This window comes from Neophocaena asiaeorientalis, unplaced genomic scaffold, assembly GCF_003031525.2.
Source record: "Neophocaena asiaeorientalis asiaeorientalis breed wild unplaced genomic scaffold, Neophocaena_asiaeorientalis_V1.1 scaffold432, whole genome shotgun sequence".
Classification (NCBI taxonomy): Eukaryota; Metazoa; Chordata; class Mammalia; order Artiodactyla; family Phocoenidae; genus Neophocaena; species Neophocaena asiaeorientalis.
This window is the reverse complement of record NW_020174549.1, coordinates 647,269-669,481: the sequence shown is the minus strand read 5'-3', so window position 1 is coordinate 669,481 and position 22,213 is coordinate 647,269. Positions and strand designations below refer to the sequence as shown.

Sequence of the window (22,213 nt, the reverse complement as noted above, 5' to 3'; positions counted from 1 at the left end):
GGCCCAGAGTTGAGCCCTGAATCTTCCCTGCAGTTGCACAGGTAAGATCAGCTTCCGGCTTCCTCATCCCACCCAGCTGATGGAGCGTTATTTCCAGGTCACTGCTGTTCCCAAGAGGGAAATGACACGCATCACCACATGGGACCATTCCTCGGGAGTAACCTGCTGGGGTAAACTAAGTAAATTCTCCACAAGGTCCCTGGATACTTCCAGGGCTCCTTTAACTGAAGCTATTTAATCCTGACTTATTCGGAAGCCACTAATTTCTTCAAGTTGTTCTGCTTTTTTTTATATATTCTGTGTGTATTTCATGTAATATATTTGGCAATGTGGGAAACAGTATTAGGGCCTCGGTTCCTGAGGTAACACAGTTTCCAATGAACCTAGTAAACCACCTAGGAAGTTGTCCAGATGGGAAAGGGGCAAGGATCTAGCTTTTTATCCATTTAATAAATTCCCTGCAGATAAGTAAAAACATTTTTACTTGCAGTTGACATACTCTTGTCTATAAAGAATCCCAAGGAATTCACACACACACACACGCACACACACGCACACACACACACACAAACACACACACACAAGGCTAAGAAAGGAGTTCAGCTTGCAGTTGACATACTCTTGTCTATAAAGAATCCCAAGGAATTCACACACACACACACGCACACACACGCACACACACACACACACACACAAACACACACACACACAAGGCTAAGAAAGGAGTTCAGTCAGGTTGCAGGATACAAGGTCAATGTACAAAAATCAATTGCATTTCTGTCCACTAGCAAGGAACAATCCTAAAAGGAAATTAAAAAAAAAAAATTTCCCTTACACCAACATCAAAAGGAATAAAATTCCCTGCGGGTAGAAGTTACCAAACCATCACCTCTGGAGAAGGGAATCATCACCTCACCACACAGGAATGTCCCTCAGCCCAAATTCAAGCTTCCCCATTGAATCAGACATCCCTTATGGATGTTCTAGAACCTCTCAGCTTCTCCTGTTCCTTGTTCCAGCCCTGCATGGGCTTTGATACCATGACCGTGTCTTGTCTCCCATGCTGGGGCTTCCCTGCTGCACACCCCAGCACATGCAACCTGGAAGTGGGGGGGAATTAACACCTCCTGGGGGACAGGAGGTACTAGATAAGTCTGCCCCTTATCTTTCTTCCCCTTGAAGGGCAGACCTACAAAGACCTCTCAGGGCGCTGTCGCACTGATGGAGCAACACTTGCAGTCAGTGAAGACCGCTGCAACAAGGCATCCTTACACTGGCTCTGCTTCCTTCCCGGCTCTACTCACCTTAGCCCTCTCACTCCTGCTTCCTGGGATAGCACTCCCTATTGTGAAAAAAATATAAGCCCTCTGCCTCAGGCCCTGCTTTCTGGGAAACCCAAGGTAAGACTCCCACCAAGAAGGGTGAGAAAGATAAGTCTCCACCCCCAGATGTCTCTCTTCATCTCAGCTCCCATCCTTCCCTTCTAGTAAATCTCTTCTCAGCCTCCAAGTGGGAAAGGGACCCTCACCTCAGGCACCTGTAGGGTTGACTAATTTCTCCTCTACTCAGAACCAATACTATCTTTAGACAGACCCTAGTCTACTGCTCTCTTTGCCTATGGAAGAGTTTATATCTTTACTAAATCATCCCTTCAGCAGCATTGCTGAGATTCTATGTCACACATTACCTGGTCTTGGGTAAGCCCAGGTCAGCTGACTATAAGTGGGAATAAATGGAGGCAGAGAGAGGAAAACAGGCAAACTTCTGGAGAGACACCAGAGGATCACCTACAGCTGTCTAAAGCACCCCTGGGTCTCTACATCAATGTTTCTCCCTGGAGCACAGATAATTTGAAATCAAAGAAATACTCCAGGTGTGGACATGGGTATCCTGATAGATGCAAAGACCTATCCATTCACCTCCTTGGGTAGCATAATGATGATGTTGGCACCAGTCTTTTATCAGCTTGAACAAGCCCCAAATATTCCTGGCCCTTTCCCTCTCCACTGACCTTCAAAGCCCTAGAGTTCTAGACTCCTCTGCTCATTCCCACATCCCTCTGATACTCACCCCCTGGTCCAGAAGGAAAAGGAAACATCCCATCCCTCACCTTCTCTCTGAGTTGCCAGTAAAGCACATTTCCTTCCCACTCGGGACCTCTTTGCCACCCAAGCAGAGGTTAGAAAGGAAACATGAAAGTCTCCTTTCTTGTTCTTCCTTTTGCTCATTCACTATGACAACTGCAAATAACATCTCAAAAATGCTATCTGCCTCCAGGCTTGCCATGCTCTCTGCACAGAGGGACCCGGATCTGATTATAGGGATGTCAGATATTTCATCCCAAGGAGTAGCATAACAAAATCCGGTTGCTTTTCCCTCCAGGTGTCTACGAATCAGCTGGAAAGACTTCGTTATAAATGTATCAGCTATTAAACATCCATATCCATGCTGCCCCTTTAAAAGAGATGACTTGGGAGGCTACGCCCTAATTCTAATAGTACCGAAAACTGAAAACATTTCTGGAAGTTCTCTTTGGAACTGACTCCAGGGCACTTTATTCACCACTGACCCTTAACTGAACGATTATCGCATGCCAAGCATCCTCCCATGCCAGGCACTGGGTTGTGACGATGATCAGAACAGAAGCCCTTCCCTCAGGAACACGGCTTCTAATGGAGGGAGCAAACATATAAGCAGAAAAATTACAACTTGATAAATATCAGGACAAAGTTGCACACAAGTACCACAGGGTATAGAGAAAGAAGCCACCAACTCTCACTGGAAGACCTGGAAAAGCCGGCTTCGTGGGGGGCATGACCTTCAGGGCTGAATGGCTGAAGAGTGAGGAAGACAGAAGACAGAACAGCAGGTCCAATGCCTGCAAGTGTAAAGGGTGTGGCAGATTCAGACAGAGACGTGTAACGTGCTGGGGAGGAGGAAAGAGGGGAAGCGAGGTTGCAGAGAGCGGAAGGGATCAGACTTGGCAAGACCTGCTCGCTAGACTAAGCGCAGGCTTACTCCGACGAGCCTTGGAGAGCTAAAAGCAGGAAGATGATGGGGACTTCCTTTTTTTTTAACATCTTTATTGGGGCATAATTGCTTTACAATGGTGTAGGGGACTTCTCTTTTTAGAACGATAACTCTGGTGCATTTTGAAGGAGACACTGGAGGTCACAAGGAAAAAATGTGATACCCTTTACTCAGTGATTACAATACATCAAACACTGATACGTAGGTCTTTATAGATTTGATCACATTTTCCCAGCAGTCATAGGAGGCAATCATGAAATCAATAACGAGTGAACATTTATTGAGTTGTTACTATGGACCAGATAGCATGTACGGTACTTTAAATGTATCATTCATCTAATCTTCAAAATAACACCATGAATTTGACATTATAGTGTCCATTCTACAGGCCTAAGGCTTAGAGAAGTTAAGTAACCTGCCAAAGGTCACACAGCTAGTAAGCAGTGAAGTCAGGATTCAAAACTAGATCTACCAGACTCCATAGCCCAGAGCCTTTGCACTGAAGTAGCTATTCAGCAAAAAGGTGAAAAGATGAAATCAGGGCACTGGATTTAAAACCGTGAGCAATTCTGAAGGAAAGCAATAGGAGGCAAGAGATAAGGAGTCTAGGCTGACTGCCAGTCTCTGAGCCTGAGAGTCTGAATAGATCGCCTTCTACTGTACTCATAAGAAATACAGGAGGAAGCAGACTGGGTTTGTGAGAAAGAGACGAACGAATTGTGTTTAGAACATGCTAAGTCTGAGTTCATCTACCTGGGTGAAAAAAACCGTCTTGAAGGTCATCAATGGGTAGATGGTAGTTGAATCCCTGGGTGCAGGTGACATGCCCAGGTAGGACATGGAGAGCAGGTGGCATGATAGCAGGGCACTGGGACACATGGAAACCAAAGGGGAAACTAGAGGAGAAAGAGGAATGCAGAAGGAGGTCAGAGGTTGGCTGGGAGAGTGTGATGCCTTGAGAGTCAAGGAAAGAGAAGATCTGAAGGAGTGTCTGCTTCCTCGAACGTTATCTCCCTTCCTTCCTACCAATCCTCCCGACCTCCTCGCTCCCACCCAAGAAGAGCCTGGAGCAGAACATAAGCACTGGGGGCTCGACCTCTTGCTCTTCCCTCACATGGCTCTTTCTTCCCCAGTGGAGGGCACGTGGTGCCATGATCAGATCTGAGGTCTGACTTTGGACAGAGGCAGGCAGAGCAGGTCTCTGCCTTGTCCAGTTGTAGGACGTTTAGGCTCCTCTGGCCTAAACAAAGTAGGCCCCCACAGCATCCAACTGAACTCTGCATTGGACTTTGGGGACCAAAGCCTCCGTGGGTTATAAAGTACCTTTGCTTTGCTTTAGATTCTGCATGTGGTGCATGGGTGCGTGCGTGTGTGTGTGTGTATAAATGTACATATATAAAGTTATGTATTTTAGTATTCTATTAGCATCCAGTATTTCTCTGTGGTACTCATCAGGTTTGTAACTAAATAATTTTGTAATTAGTTATTTAATGTCTATCTCTCCTGAATGTAAGCTCTATGACAGCGAAGACAAGATCTATCTACCTCTCCAACCCCAGAAACTAATACAGTTGGTTGGACATAGATATTTTTAAAATATTTATCATTTGGTTGACTGGTTGAATAGATTGAAAAATGTATGGATAGATAATCAACAATGCTAAATGTTGTGGAAAGGTTAAGAGGAAGGAGGACTGACACTAGACCATGGTCATTAGTGACCTTGAGAGAGAGCAACAGTGAAGTGGGCTGTTGGACGCCTGATTCTCCTTCAGGAAGCTCAGAAGAGAACAGGGTGGGAGGGGACAGAGACAGTGAGCACAGACTACTCTCTCAGAAGTCCCATTGTGGTCAGGGCCTAGTCTAGTGCACTCTCTTGGTTTCCAATTTTATATCTATTTTCTCTACTTTTGAAAACAGTAAAAGGTCCTACAGAATAAATTCAAGAGACCTTAACAGAATGTCAAGCTCAATGTCATTTCTAGTATCTGCTTTCAAAAGTGATATGACCGGTCTTCTAATATGACTCATAAACTACCTCCAAAGGCAATTCCCAAATAGATTACGAAACCAACACATTTTGATAATAGCAGCATCACTGAAATGAGGGCATGGCTTCCCAAGGTGACAACTTTGAATAAATGCATGTTTGGCTGTAAGAGTTTTGCTATGCTTCCTTTCTTCTTTTTAAGTCATTAGAGTCACATAAAATAGGTAGAAGCAGCATGGCTTCAAGTAGTGCTTTCCTAAAATGCGTTATACACTTTAGGATGATTTTTTTGGTGGCACATGAATATATTTTTATATGTTTGCTTTGTATTGATTTTTGTGTATATTTGAAAAAGCCCAGGTGTTCATCAAACTCATGATATCACATATATTACTGTGTCCTTGATCAATAAATTTAAATTTAAAATTTAAGTTTTAAACATAAGTTGTTTTAAGAAACTTATTAAATTAAAAAATACTTTAGTTCTGGCAAACATTGTCAGGGTGGTCTACAAATAATTCAAGCTTAGGAAAGTGGCAGGAGACAGCTCGTGGGCTTTCCAGGTCTACAGGCCTGAGTTCAAATCCTGTCTCTGCCATTTACTAGTCATTGAAAGACCCTGTGAAAGCTGCATAACTTTTATGAGTCTCAGATTACTCATCTATGAAATGAAAACATCAATACTTCATAGGGTTTTTCTGAGGACAAAATGGCATCAAGGCTCCTAGCAGAGCCGTGGGTGTTTAAGTTGGTGCACGATCAATGGTAGCTATAATGCTTGACGGTCTAAGCATTATGGACATAATCAAACAAATCCCAGCCATGTGGCTATTTGCATAAATGTGCCCATTTATTCCGGCTGACCTTTCTCTTCTATCTGAAATACGTCCAGCTGCAAGTGAGCACTCACTGGGCTGAAGAGGAGGATCGACCACAAAACAGAAGGGCAGGAGCTAACAGGAGGCCTGGAGGCATTTGGACTCGGTCCCTGAGTCGGGTGAGGGGCCCAGAAAGGATCCCAGCAGCCAGTCTGTGTTTCCATAGAGATGTTGCTCTTTAGAGAGCCTGGAGTGAGTGAGCGTCAACCTCATCATTATTAACTCGGATTCTAAACGTAAAAAGCCAAACGACCTGTGCAGAATGAAAGCCAGGGACAGTCTTATCAAGAATGGATCAGTCCCTTTGATCTTGAGGTAAACCGACTCACTGAACATCAAGCTTCCACCTGGGGTTTTTCCAGACACTAAAGTAATTGCCTAATTCTCAGCTCTCTGGAGTTTCCAGTCTAAACTGGCCTTAAAAAAAAAAAAAAAAGTCCCACCACCTTGCCGGAGTTCACACTCCATTAAAAAGATCTAACTGAATCACTTTGCTGTACAGCAGAAATTAACACAACATTGTAAATCAACTATACTTCAATAAAATTAAATATATATGTGTGTGTGCATTACACAGATCTGTCCTATTAATCCAAAGAAATAGGAACTCCAAAAATATTTTTAACTAACAACAACTCATGTAAAGTGAAGATAAATTATTCTACCCAATTTAGAATGAAACACTCATGTATAAAAAGATGGGTAAACAGTAATGAAAACAAAGGACAGGGGTAGAAGGCATTTACAGGTTAGGCAGAAACATAAAAGAAGATGGGGAAAAAACCCAAAAGTGAACATTGAAGGAGGTAAATACAAAATACACAGAGAGATTTGGGACAGAAGGGGAGGTGTGAAGAAATAGGTGAAAAACAGGAAAAAGAAGGAAGGGAGAGCAGCTGAGCGTGAGCCATGGTAATCAGCATCTCTCACTACAGTTCCAGAAGCCTCTCGTACCTACCTACCCAGCGATCATGTGCACTGTGCCATGAATTAATCAGCATGTAAATCGCCCCCTTTATCTGCGGAAATTGAATTTAGCTGCCAATCTTGATTGAGGGCATAGAGGCCTCCTCACAGAAAGATCACAGCCCTCAGGGAGAAAGCCTTTTCTCTCCTTAAATCAAAGCTTGCATAAACCCATGGAAACAGCTGCAGCTGGAGCCACAGACTTTGTGAACGGTGGCAGGCTGAGGTTGGTAATTATAATTAGCAGTTACATAACATGTTTGTTCTTCAAAGTGCTCTACAAGCATCAGCTAATTAATAGCTTACTATGCCCCATGCCGATCCACTGGTTTTTCATGGAGTGACTAATCCTGGTACCCCCACTGAATTCTGAATGGTGGAGGCACAGCAGCTTGAACAATGAAGCAAATGGCTGAGGGTCCAGAAGCTAGGCCCAGCTCTCTGACCAGGGGACTCCATAGGCAGCTCTGGGCCAAGACCACCTCCCCAGATGTGGAATTCAGCAACCCACGAGGCAGCTGCCTCACTTCCTCCAAATAACTCTTAGAGGTGCTGCTGGAGGTGCAATAATAGTTTGGAATGACCATCAGTCTGGTTCAAAATGGCAATAGCTCTTCTCAATGTCCCCAAGTATGAAGACTGGGACTCTGGAGTCCTTGGCGTTAGTTACAGGTTTGCCCTTGCTTCTCTGTGCAAGTTCGGCAAGTCAATGGGACCTAAGAGAAGGCCGAACTCGATCTCTGGGTTCTCATCCGTGTCTGCCCTTCCTTGTTACTATGATTGCAATCTCTAGCCTACAGCCTGCTGCAGTTGTGGTGGAGATAACTGAATGTGGGAAATGCATGGCACTGGCAGGGCCTCAGCAGCAGAGCTAAGTTCTTCATCTGCTCCAGGGATGCTTTACCCAAGGCCTTCAGAGGTCCATGATTTTGTAAAATATTATATCCGTATGTGCATTTCTTTGGAGAAAAGTCTATTTACCCTATTGCCCTGTAAATTCCAAGAAGGTAGTATCCAGCAAAGTACCTCACACAGAGTGTATGCTAAATAAACATCTACTGAACAAATGGATAGATTTCATCAAATTCCTAACCCCAAAATGGTCATGAACCATTCCTCTATGGACAAATAATCACCAGCAGTCTGCATGTTGTATTTGCTCTGGTTAGACTTTCCTATGGAAAACTTCAATTGGCAACACCCAAGACATTCTTCCATAATTCTGCTACAAAATCAAGCCAGAGACCTAGACCAAAGCGACCTAGAGATTTCACTCTTCAGAGCCAAGCAAGTTAACAGCTTGAAATAAATTCCCAGAGGCATTCAAGACCAGGTGACAACCATTTCTCACACCCACGGCCAACTACCACAAACCTAAGAATCATTGCCTTTTCCCATCTTATTTCTTGGAGGCCGAGGTGTGAAATAAAGCATGTGGAAGTCTACACTTCTGACTCATGAGAAGATCCTCTTCAAGCAAGGTTAATAATTTCAGTAAAAGACCTAACATGTGCACAGTGGTTTAAACTTCAAAATGCTCCCCATAGATTATCTCATTTGATTCCCTCTCAACAATTATTTGAGGTAGGAAAAGCAGGTTTTAATTTCTCCCTTTTATAGATGAGGAAACTGAGGCTCCGAGAGAATAATGCCTTACCTAATGACACACAGCTAACACATGGCACTGCTAGAATGTGAACTGAAGTCTCAAAACTCCTTTTCACCAGTAATTTCATTTGGGGGTATATATCCAAAAGAATTGAAAGCAAGGTCTCAAAGAGATATTTGTATACCCATGCCCACAGCAGCATTATTCACAATAACCAAAAGGCGGAAGCAACACAACTGTCCATCAATGGACGAATTGATAAGCATAATGTTTATATATATACTACAAAATATTATTCAGCCAGAAAAAAGAAGGAAATCCCACCACTGGCAGCAACATGAATGAACCTGTAGTACATTATGTTAAGTGAAATAAACCAGTTACAGAAGGATAAATACTACCTGATTCTGCTTACATGAGGTCAATTAGTCAAACCCATAGAAACAGAAAGCAGAATGGTGGTACCAGAAGCTGTGGGAAGGGGGAAGTAGGGAGTTACTGTTTAACCCATATAGAGTTTCAGTTTTTCAACATGAAAAAGTTCTGGAGATTGGTTGCGCAACGTGAATCTACTTAACACTGAAAAGATCGTTAAGGTGGTAGATTTTACGTTGTTCGTATTTTACCACGATTAAAAATAAACATTAAAAACCTAGATATACATTACACCACCTTCTCTCTGAAAAGCTGTCAAATGTGCTTAATTAGGACTTTTAAGTATTCCCCCCCTGAGAAAATGGCTCATGGCGAAAAGTCTCTCAGGCAACCAAGCAGAAGAGAGAGGAATCACTGTGATTTAAGGTGGGTTTCAAAAGATTAGATGCATAAAATGTCCTATCCAACTTATTTTCCCAATCCACCCTCTAAATCTTCAGAGTTTAGCTGACAAACCGAAAGCCAGGTACCTGCCCAGGTAAATGGCGCAGCCAGGGCAGTACACAGGGTAAGCAAGCAATCGAAGGTTTTAGGTTCTGCTGTTTGCTTCCACGAGACAGGAGACCCACAGAATGGAGTCTATACCTGTGCATGACAAAGTACTTGTTCTCCAGATCCCTTTCTCTGTGCAAACAGAAGTGATCTTTCCTCCAGGGCTCTCAAAGCCCTCTTGACAGACATAGTGAGCCATACCGCCCAGTCTGGAGCTGTGATTCCCCACCAGGACCGCATGCTGCACTTCCGGAGGGTGGCCACAGTTGATCTCTGCAATGGGAAGTAGCACAGCACTTGTTATGACCCATGACTTCTACCCCATAATTCACCTTTTAGAAATAAATATTTAGTAATGATAGAGTCCAGTCATATGGGAGAAGAGAAAACACTAACCCCATCAAATAATCCAGTTGCATGTATTTAAAGTAAGATTGCTCAGAAGTAAGGAAAATAGAGATCTCTGAGTTTAATAAAATTTATAAACATGCATGTATAGAAAATATTCCAATTATGAGATTATTTATACCATAGAGAATTCCTTGGTCAATGAAATAATCCATCTCAGGGTTATTTTACACATTAAGATTTTCTGGTACCTTTTAGTATGTATCTTCAGATCATTAACTCCTGAGTAGATAGTAATGCAAATGTAGTTTTTTTTCTTTCTTTTTTTTGCTAACTGAAATATATACAAAATCTCTGAACTTTTTAAAGCAAATTAATGGGGAAAGTATTTATAGTTTAAACATTCAATATATATGTACCTTTCAAAGAAAAATAAATCAGTTGCATAGAGGGAGACAAACCTGGAATTATAAAATTGACATGAAATTTCTTCTCTGCAACTCTGACTACCAGAAGACACTGGAATATTTACAGAAAACAATCTGAAGGACAAGGATTATGACATTACCATTTTAGACCCAGCCAAACTCTACTTCATATAAGAATAAAAGAGTCATTTTCAGATATTTACAATTTTTTAAAAATCTGTACATGTATCTTTTCTGGAAAAAAATTTAAAAATAACCTCAGACCAACAACAGAAAAAAAGAATCAGAATAAATGCCCTAAGAAAGGAGAAGGACAGGGCTTTAGGAGAAACACTAGTGAGCAATGAAACCAGCAGGATGTACAGGTAAGTCTCCATAATCATTTAAGTGTGACTGTAGAGCTGGATAGAACTAGCAGTAAAGAATTCTAGAACTAAAGGCTGAACAATGTGAAAAAATTAATAATTTGAAAATTAAATTCCAAACTATTTCAATAAAATCTGAGCAGCGAAGTGAAGAGAATAAATAAAACATGCTAAATTTCCCATACAGCAGTGGGGAGCTCATAGACACAATTTTATTCAAGAAAACGTAATAAATATAAAATATAAAGTAACATAGTCATAATAATTGCAAATGTAATCCACTTATACCTACATCCAGAAAGAAAAATACATAACTTTTGGCCTTCATTCTGATTTTTAGTTTTCTCCCCCATCTGCAGAAAGCCAAGAAAATTAAGCACTCTTGATATCCAGACTTTTAAAACATGAGTCCATTTATGGAGATAAAGCATACAAAAACAGAGAAAATGTTATGATCTCTTCCCAACTCCCCATTAACCATTCATGGCATTAGAAATATGTGGCTCCTCTTAAATGAGCTTCTGATACAGAATTGGTGGATTTACTGTAATTGTACTCTTCTCCAACCCTTTATGGATGTCTGGTCTGTTCTAGAACCCCAGAGTTACTTCCCTGAGGGAGGCCTCTTAGAGCAGGGTTTCATCTGCTGTCACTGGAGTTATCAAAAGACTCTCAATATAACAGCTCAACCCACCTGACCAGTCACTTGGCTCTGAGATTTTTCAAAAAAGAGTTAGGCTCTGGTCAGTGCAGATGCAAATCCTGAGCAGTTATGGGACCAGAATGAGGTGGTCATTAAATAAATCCTCCAACCCTATCTATCTCTCAAGTCCCATGTTTGATCATAGGAATTTGTTCCCTTCTCATACATGTTGACCAGACACAAGACAAGACCCCTTGGCCCTCAGAATGTTTTCCCAACATCAAACCTTTAGACATGTTTACTGGCCCAAAACATTCCAAGACATGAGTATATTTGTGTGTACATGAACAGGTGGTTAATGTTTCCTAAGACTGCCCAGTGATTGTTGACATCAAAAACATCTAGTTTAAGCCAGGGTTCAGTTACAGCAGGAAATTAGAGGGATCATCAGTGAATAGATTGAGGGTATAGGTTTATGCAGGTCTATTGACCTTGAAGCTGGAATTCTAAACAGCATATTGGAGAGATATGGGAGGGAACCTGGTGACAGATAGTCGGATTAGGGGAGAAGCATAGATACTAAAGGAATAAGAGTACAGAAGATAACTAAATTGGCTCCTATATTGGACATCACCAAGAATAATGGAAGGCATGGTGGCTTTAGCTGGGACGACAAGATTTTTTTTTGGCTGTGTTGGGTCTTCGTTGCTGCACGCAGGCTTTCTCTAGTTGCGGTGAGCAGGCTCTAGAGCGCAGGCTCAGTAGTTGCGGCGCACGGGCTTAGCTGGTCCCCGGCATGTGGGATCTTCAGGGACCAGGGATCGAACCCGTGTCCCCTGCATTGGCAGGTGGATTCTTAACCACTGCACCACCAGGGAAGTCCCAAGATTTTTTAAAATTAATATTAACTTGGGGGTAGATAAGAAATCAATAGCCTGTCCTCTAGGGATTCAGGTAGATGTCCAGTGGTAGGCAATCTGGACCCAACTCTGTGAGTTCCCATCACAGAGCTATTCGAGTTGGACAGTCCCTTGGCAGGAGATATTTAGAGAGGATTCTGGCGTGGCTTGGATTAAACACATGGTTCTAAACAATAGCTATACAATCTGAATCACCTGGGGAGCTTTTGAACAAATCACCCATGCTGGAGTCTCACACACACATCCCCACCCTCACCCGGAGATAACTCTTCTGAATGAGTAGTACTGAGTTGGGTTCTTGGCATCCACATTTCTACAAAGTTGCAAATTTGATTTGTATGCACACCCACAGCTGAGAATCTAAATTAAACATTGGTATGAATAGCTACCATTTAGCGTCACATGCATCCCAATAGGGCCCCAAGTATATATCATTACTTCTTACAGTAACCCTCCATGGTAGAGATTATTTCCCCCATTTTACAGGTAAAATGGCTCAACATGGTTAAATAAAACATCCAAAGTCACATAGGTTGTCATGTGATGGCTAGGAGCAGAATCCACATCCTTCAGATTCCTTCTCCTATACCCACTGCCTCTCAAGAGCAGCTCCATCTCTGAAAACCTACAGTATATGCCCCCTTTCTACCCCCTTCCACCTTGCTCAGCCTCTCTCTCTCCTCGAGGTACACTCTATCTCCCTGAGACCTAGCAAAATCCTTCCCAGTGATGAATCTGCTCCATGACTAATAGAGGGATCCCTTTTTCCTCTGAACTTTCATAGCCTATGTTCATTTGTTCATTTATTCATATATTTACTGAGCACCTAGTACATGCCAGACACTATACTAGTCACTATAGCAGAGAACAAAATGGAAAATATCACTGCCCTCGCAGAACTTAGGGGGAGAATAATTAGACAAAAAAATAAATCAACAAGGTAATTGCAGGTTGTAGTAAATGTTATGTAGGAGGAAAGATAACATGATAGGATAGGAAAGACTTTTTAAATAGAGTCGTCAGGAACGGTTCGAGCTCTCTGAGGAGGTAACATCAGAGTTAGGACCTGAAGGATGAGAATGAACCAGTCATGTCCAGGACCAGAGGAAGAACATTTCAATCAATTGAAATAGCCAATGCAAAGACCCTGAGGCGAGAAAGCTCTTGATATGCTCCAGAAAGGGAAATGCAACCTGTTGGCTGCAGCACAGTTAGCAAAATGGAGAGTGGCATGAGATGAAGGTGCAGAGAAGAGCAGAGCCAGGTCACAGAGGGCCTTGTAAGCCTTAGGAAAGAGCCTGGGTTTTATTTAAAAGCAGTGGAATGTCATTGGAGGATTTTAAGTGAGGGAATGAAATAATCTGACTTAGATTTTTAAAAGACCATTTTGACTGTTGGGTAGATAAGGGATGGGAGAACAGGAGTAAAAGGAGAGGTTGGTTAGTGTCAACAGCAGTAGCCCAACAGAAAGAGAGATGAGGTCTTGGATGCACTTGAGAGGTGATGGCGGAGACGGAAAGAAGAGGATGGATTCGAGATGCATCCTGGAAGCAGAACAAGGTTCTTGGTGATAGACTGGATGTGAGAGTGAGAGAAGAAGTAGAATCAAAATACTTATCTATCCTCTTCATTTGACCTTTATTTCCTCCTTGAGGATTTTGTGGGTTTGTTTTAATGACTATGTCTCCCCAAATATATGAACAGTTCCTAAAGGGCAGAATCTTCATCTTATAATCCCTTGCTTCCCCACAATGCCTACTTACGATAGTAGTTTTTACATAGTAAATAATAAACAGTTGTTCACTGGTAGCTTGCTACTACTTTATCATTGTTCAAGATGCAATATATGTCACTTTGATATGATCACAACCCATGAGGAAGGAAACACACATCAGTAAATTTTAAGTATATATAACAAGACAGGAACACATTACCTCTATATTTTGTATCCAAAAGAGGTAACATAGCTACCAGACACCAAGTAGATGAAAGCTGAGAAAGTAGAAAAACGAATATGTATCAGTCTTGTACCAGTGAATTCTGGGAAAGCTGTTTAAACTGCAATAATTTTAATCATAATAGCATGCATCAAAATCCTACTAAACACAAGGTAGTCTATTAGATATACACTATCTTATTTATTTCTCACAGAAAACCCTACTGCAAGGTAGATGGGTTTTTCTCATGTAGTTTACAGATACAAAAATGGAGGTCCTAAGACTCTGTCACATTCAAAAATTACACCACTACTAAAAGACAGAGCCACAGAACTTCCCTGGTGGCACAGTGGTTAGGAATCCACCTGGTAACGCAGGGGACACAGGTTTGAGCCCTGGTGCAGGAAGATCCCACATGCCACAGAGCAAATAAGCCCGTCTGCCACAACTACTGAGCCTGCGCTCTAGAGCCTGCAAGCCACAACTACTGAGTCCACATGCCACAACAACTGAAGCCCGCACACCTAGAGCCCGTGCTCTGCAACAGACAAGCCATCACAGTGAGAAGCCTGCGCACCGCAATGAAGAGTAGCCCCTGCTCGCCACAACTAGAGAAAGCCTGTGCGCAGCAACGAAGACCCAATGCAGGCAAAAAAAGAAAAAAAAAAAAGGCAGAGCCAGTATTCAAACCATGGTTTTTGTGACCCCAAAGTCCAGGTCCATTATATCTGGGCAGCTTCACACTGAAGGGGGTCCACTCTAGGCTCTGACTGGGACTGACCCTATAGTTTAGCTAAAACCTCAGAAGAAAAGGTTGCATGAAAAAGCATTTAAATCAGTCTGGAAGGGTTCTATGACAACTCCCTCTGCCCCAATCTTGTCTCCAAGAACTTTCCCAGAGAAGAGAGCTGCTGGAAATGGAATTCCTCTGCCACTGTACCTGCCCTGAAGCCTTCTTGGTAATGATGTTTAACCCTATGACATGGGGGTCTGGCCCAGGTCTTGCCTGGAACATAAGCCCATCACAAATATTCCCACCATGCTTAAGAGAGATGGCAGCCACTGCCACTTCTACTCAGACCAAATGGTACCCAAGAAAGCAGGTGATCCCTAGTAAGACATACTCAAAAATCAATCCAACAGATACTGCAATAGGTAATAAAAATATCACTATCACAAGGAAAGAAGCCATTTAAAAACAGTTAACATCCAAAGGAAAGAAAAAAAAATAAGCATCACAAATTTTGTATTGCATATGCATAGGGGTGTTCATTAAAGCACACGTCTCTCTGGCTAATTACATTATGAACAACGTTTGGATCTGTATCAGGAATACAGTCAACTAATTATGAACATGGCCGGGAATTTTTCCTTAGTATCCTATTATCTGTGATTTTATTCAAATAATCAACTTCAAAATAGGTCTGTCTCCCTGGGGGGAAATGTGTTGTGCCAGTTTCAAGGACAACATTGATATTGTAACTCTGTTTCATATCTTGAAGGTAAAAATGTTTATCCTCACTGCTAGCTTTAAAATTCTACCCAAGAAAATATTCCAGAAGGAAATCTGTTTGATGAAAGGTATAGGCAATTTACGGCATCTAATCAACAACTGGACTGTACCACCAATGACTGATATTTATGACACATATCAGCACGATCATGTGATTGACGACAGAAGTAACAGAGTAAAATAAGGCTTCATCTAAGACTGTTTTAGAGACCAAAAAATACCAAGCTGAGAAAGAAAAAAGAATGACCTATAATGTCTATAAATTGAGGCAGACATTTTGCCAAATGCTGGGGGAATAAATGATTGACCTATTCCACTTATTGATATTGACCAAAGGGGGAAAAAAAAAAAGATCTTCCCAGAAAAATAAACTACTAGATGAAAAACTCCAGTAAAAGGGCAGAAACAAGTACGAAAATGGAAGAAAATCACATTAAAGCCGGTGTTCATCTTTACCCAACAATAATAGGAAGAAGTCTCTATTGTGCTTAGGATCAGATCAGAAGGTTGATGTAACACATGGAATTCAGTGCAACACGGTAGGTGGTAAGGGCCCAAACCGTCTAGGCAGATGAAAGCAGAGTCTACACTACATTCATGTTCTAGATTGGATAATTCAGCATTTATACCTATACTTTCTTCATTTATAAAAATGTTCTCTTCCCCTCTTAACAGTAAGCTCTTTGTGGGCTGTGTCTATATTCTATATCCTTAGAATATCCCCTGCAGTCATGTGAGTTATTAATATCATTAGGAACATTAATTTTGGTGAAGTTTATATGTAAGAAATATGGCCTAAGGAATAAGGCTGAAAGCGTAACCTTATGACAGTTTCATGCACTTTATGGCATGTTCTGAGTTTGGCCAAATTTAGTTAGACCCTCAATCCAGGATCACTTGGGCATTAAAGTATGTACATCACTGATGTTGGGTGTTGGAATCTAACATCACAATATGTGGCTACTTGAATTTAGACAATGTTATCAGTCATCAAAAGGAAATGGGAGGGTTATAGCATTCCCTGAAGCACATTCCCAAAAGTGTCGATAATGGCTGTAACTAAGCCCTTTAGTAACAAAAGGTGTACTTGCCCTTAAGACAGTAGAAAGAAAGAAATTACTTTTTGATGGATTTTTTTATTCTAAAGTTTCCCATGAACTTTAACCTCAACTAATAATACATTTCCTTCAGATCGTATTCATAGATCATTTGGAGGAAAAAGAAAATTTTCCATTTCACATTAAAACATTTACTGTCAATAAATAGTGGCTAATATGGAAACAGCTAGAATCTGAACACTTCAGAAACTGCAGAGGAGGTGATAGGGTAGGTAAAAGTGTGAGTGCTGGAAGAAAAAAAACACGGGTCTATCAGCATGTCTCTTAAAAAGATCTTCCATTCATAGAGGTGAAATGGTTTTTGATGCTTTGAGCTGCATAGGAATCTTTCTTTTTTAAAAAAAAATAACATTAAAACTCTTCATTTTAATGTTCTAGCTGTAAATAGAACATTTGAATCAAAAACCAATAAACAGGACTTTCCTGGTGGCACAGTGGTTAAGAATCTGCCTGCCGATGCAGGAGACGCGGGTTCGATCCCTGGTCTGGGAAGATCCCACATGCCGTGGAGCAACTAAGCCCGTGCGCCACAACTACTGAGCTTGCGCTCTAAAGCCCACGAGCCACAACTACTGAAGCCCATGTGCCAGGGTTTCAGCAAGGCTCAGCCACAGGACAAGCTGGGATGCAGTCTGGAAGCCAATTCCACTATGCCTGCCATCATCTGGGCCAACTTTTGGGGGTGATTCACGGTGCTTCTACAGGCCTTAGGTATGCCAGGCACTGTGCCAGGTGCTAAAGAGATGATACTGAAGAAGACTACATGGTCACTGAGCACCCAGATTTACAGCCCAGTAGGGCAGACTGATAAAAACTATGAAAATAATGATAAATAATATACGTACGTGTTGGGTACTAAGCAAGAGAATGTCAGAGAGGACATTTCAGCTGAAACTTGAAAGATGAGAAGGAGCTTCCTGTGCAGAAAGCAGGTAGCCTCCCTCAACAGATGAATGAATAAACAAAACGTGGTATACACATACAGTAGAAAATTATTCAGCCTGAAAAAGGAATGATATTCTTCAAAAGGTACAAACTCCCACTCATAAGATAAATGAGTGCTAGGGATGAAATGTACAACATGACATATGAATATTGTTGAGAGTAATTCCTAAGAGTTCTCATCACAAGGAAAAAACTATCACATTTTTGTTTCTTTAATGTTGTATCTATATGAGAATGAATGCTCACTAAACTCATTGTGATAATCACTTCACGATGTATGTGAGTCAAATCATCATGCCACACACCTTAAACTTATACAGTGCTGTGTGTCAATTATATCTCAATCCAACTGAAAGGGAAAAAAGGAATGAAGTTCTGATACATGCTATAACATGGATGAACCTTGAAAATATTATGCTCAGTCAAATAAGCCAGATATAAAAAAGACAAGTATTGTATGAGTCCACATATATGAGGTACCTACAATACAAATTCACAGAGACAGAAAGTAGAACAGAGGTTACCAGGGGCTAGAGGGAGGAGGGAATGGGGAGTTCTTGTTTAATGGGTACAGAGTTTCTGTTCTGAGGTGATGAAAACGTCTGGAAATGGACAGCAGTGTTAACTGCACAACACTGTGAACGCACTTAATACCGTGGAATTGTACACTTAAACATGGTTAAAATGGTAAACTTTATATTATGTGTATTTTACCACAATAACAATTTTTAAAACAGGTTGGCAATTATTTCAAGTAGAGAGAAAAGGCCCTGAAGCTGATAAGAGATTGACATAGTGGTTGGGAGAGAATGATGGGAGACGTAACCTGTATAAAAGCCAGAAAGGACAAACCCCTGTTGGCTTCAAAATCCATGGTTAGGAGTTTGGATTTTATTCTAAGTGCAGTGGTCATTTCACTGCTTTTAGAAAGGTTTTAAGAAGAAGTAGTAAGCTTGGAAGCGGATTCTTAAAGGGACTATTCAGTACCAGACACATTGCTGGTGAGAATTCCCAGCCCGAAAGGAAGATAAGGCCCCAATAAGGATGGGAAGAAAATCTGGAAGACAGATAGTCCCGGAACCCTCAACTGGTCTGCTTACACTGCAAACCACTCATCACTGGACCCTTCCATGAGAGGCAAGCTACCAAAGGGAAGAACACAAATGCCACCCCTTCCATGAACCACCCAATCTCCCCACCTGAACTCTCTTAGTCTTTACCCATTCTTCTCACATGATACTTAGGAGTTCACCCTTACAGAATAGTTCGTGGTGTACCTGTCTTTACTCTGCTCCCAGACTCCAGACTTACCTAGTCACAGGATCTATCAAGTATGCTGGACTCTGGATTTGTTGCTAATGATAACACAGTTAAAGTGATTCTCTCACCTTGCTCCTGGCTTGGTTGAATTATAAAAACTCAAATTCTTTAAGCTGTCACTTACAACTGGCACCTTCTCTGAAAATCAAAAAAAAAAAAAAATAATAAGGGACTTCCCTGGTGGCGCAGTAGTTAAGAATCCTGCCAATGCAGGGGACACAGGTTCAATCCCTGGTCCCGGAAGATCCCGCGGAGCAGCTAAGCCCATGTGCCACAACTACTGAGGCTGCGCTGTAGAGTCCACGAGCCACAACTACTGAGCCTGTGTGCCGCAACTACCGAAGCCCGCGCACCTAGAGACTGCGCTCCGCAACAAGAGAAAGCCCGCGCACAGCAACGAGGACCCAACACAGCCAAAAATAAATAAATTAGAAAAATAAAGTGTTCAGCAGAAAAATGTTTAAGAAAGTAATAATAATATCAAAATAATAGGAAATGCAAGCTAGAGATTGTGTCCTTTCCAGAGAGTGGATGGAAATGTGTGATGGATGTTTCCACAAATTCCTACCCATTTTGGAAGATTTCATCCTCACTTCCAACATCCACTTCTGAGGCCTGCTCAGGTGCGGAACTTGTGTCACAATGCCCCACCCCCCCCACCCCCAAGGCAGCAGCAGAGACTCCAGGGACACGGTAATTGGGAAAAGGCAAACAACAGGCGCTGCCAGCTGTGTCTTCTCTGATGGCGAAGTCCGTTATCCGACACACACGCTGCCGTCTGGAATGCACGGCTGCTCCTTTCAAAAGTACCTGCTTCTCAGCATCCAAGTTCACAGTTTGCTAGTGTTTTTAGTGGAATTCCCAATTCCTGTGGCTTCATGACGCTGAGCTAAAAATACAGTGCCGGCTGGCACATAGCCCAGATTCTGGAGCCCCAAAGAAGAATGAGGGATAAATAAGAGGGGTGTGTTTAGAGAGAAGCAGGCACAGCCAGGAGAAGCCGGTGGCCATATGGTGAAACGGGGGAGGAAGAGGGGGGAGGGTGTCAGCAGGCAAAGGGAACAGTTATTACAGGAGGGAAAAAAGAAGTGAAGACCTGCTAAATGACAGTTCTTTGGGAAATGGAACAAACCCTCTCCTCTAACTTTCTACATTCTCAGTACAATAATCCGGATGACTACTGATTTCGGACGCACAGGCTCAGCGGCCATGGCTCACGGGCCCAGCCGCTCCACGGCACGTGGCATCCTCCCGGACCGGGGCACGAACCCGTGTCCCCTGCATCGGCAGGCAGACTCTCAACCGCTGCGCCACCAGGGAAGCCCTGGAGTTTCTTATATAAATCTCTAGGGGGTTCTTTGATATGCATTATGGCACATTTTAATCTAAGTTCTGTATTTTAATTGATCCATGGAAAGATAATGTTAGAACTCAATTGTACGTTTAGAATTTCTTAACCCGCAGGATGATAATTATCAGAATGTGTTTAGAGCCTGAATTGCAAATCAATATCAAAAGGATTAACTTAGCCAAGTGCATCACTGAGGTTGCTTAGCTACGCAATAAATTCACTGAAAACTTTTATTTTTTCTTTTTTCCAAAATGGAAACAACTTTGTTACTTTTTCTAATACATTAAAAAAAAATTCCTTCAATACAGAAAGTATATAAAATATAAAAATCATCCAGGACTTCCCTGGTGGCACAGTGGTTAAGAATCCGCCTGCCAATGCAGGGGACACGGGTTCGAGCCCTGGTCCGGGAAGATCCCACATGCCGCAGAGCAACTGGGCCCGTGTGCCACAACTACTGACTCTGCACTCTAGAGCCCTCGAGCTACAACTGTTGAGCCCTCGTGCCACAACTACTGAAGCCTGAGCGCCTAGAGCCCGTGCTCCGCAACAAGAGAAGCCACCGCACGCCACAACTAGAGAAAGCCCAGGCACAGCAACGAAGTCCCAAGGCAGCCAAAAGTAAAAAACAAATAAATAAACTTATATATTTAAAAAAATCATCCAGGATCCCTCCCAGTGGAAACTACCATGGTTAATGTTTTGATATATAGCTTTCTAAACTTTTTCATAAACATACATGTACATATGAAACATTTTCATGTACATTTACATGTACATTTTTCAAAGTTAAGGCCATGTTATTCATACAGTTTGTAACTTAGTAGTATACTGTTAATACTTACCTATGTCAATAAAGATTCTTCCCAACATAATTTTTATTGGCTACAAAATATCCACTTTATGTACATGCTATGATTTATCTAACCAATTTCCTTATCAACAGACATTTGAAATTGTTTCCAATATTTCACTATTATAAAATAACTACAAAAAATCAAAAACATGAGTGCCTTACACTTCTCTCTACAAATAAATTTGAAAATAAACTTGAAATAGATGATTTTTCTTAGAATATGTAAATTACCAAAATGGATATCAACAAGAATAGGAAACTTAAACAGGACCAGTAAGTATTAATTTTTTTAACTATCCCAAGGACTGCCTCTCCCTAAGTGCCACATCCAGATGGTTTTCTAGGTGAAATCTTTAAAAATCCTATTTATAGTATTCCAGAGAATAGAGAAAGAAGGAAATGTTTTCACATTCTTTCCTCAAAATTTAGAATAACATTAATACCCAAACCAACAAAGATGGCATAGAAAAGGAAAATAGACCAATCTCACTTATGAATATCAATGCAAGACTTCTAAGTAAAATTTAGCCAATATAATCCTGATTAAAAGAAAAAAAACACCAAAGACCCAGAAGAATCCATTCCAGCAACTAGTATTGATCAGGAAATATAAGCCAGCATATAACTGGTTAAAAGGAGAAAAAATATATATGATCACCTTAATACATGCCTAAAAGACATGATAAAACAACTCATTTCTGATTTTTTTAAAATCCCAATAAAATGGGAATAGATGAAGTCTTCCTCAATATTATGTACATATAGTCAAAAACTGGTGAACTGATGAAGAGAGAGAAAGCCAAAAGTAGAAACAAACCAAAAGCCAACATCATCACAAAAATGGAAACAGTATACGAGAGTGATTAAGCATACAATCTCAGAAACTAGAATTCTAAGTTCAAATTTCAGCTCTATTACTAGTTGGATAACCTCAAACAAATTACTTAACTTCTCCATGCCTCAGTTTTCCCGTCTGTAAAATGTGATAATAATAGCACACACTCATAGGGATAGTGTAATTGAATGAGTCTATATATATATTTATATATATATATATATATAAAAGATA

At 41.4% G+C, this 22,213-nt stretch overlaps 1 protein-coding gene across 5 annotated transcripts in view; it reads right to left on the bottom strand.

Moving 5' to 3' along the window:
• The window catches only part of SUSD1 (sushi domain containing 1), a 126,548-nt gene that overhangs the window by 77,940 nt on the left and 26,395 nt on the right, over nucleotides 1-22,213 (bottom strand). For all 5 annotated transcript variants that reach the window (XR_003004841.1, XR_003004842.1, XM_024757251.1 and 2 more), the window contains one exon: nucleotides 9,494-9,673. Coding sequence is in view for 3 of the 5 variants with exons in the window: in XM_024757251.1 (XP_024613019.1) it covers nucleotides 9,494-9,673 (180 nt within the window). In the remaining 2 variants the exon portion in view is untranslated. The remainder of the gene's footprint in view (nucleotides 1-9,493; nucleotides 9,674-22,213) is intronic.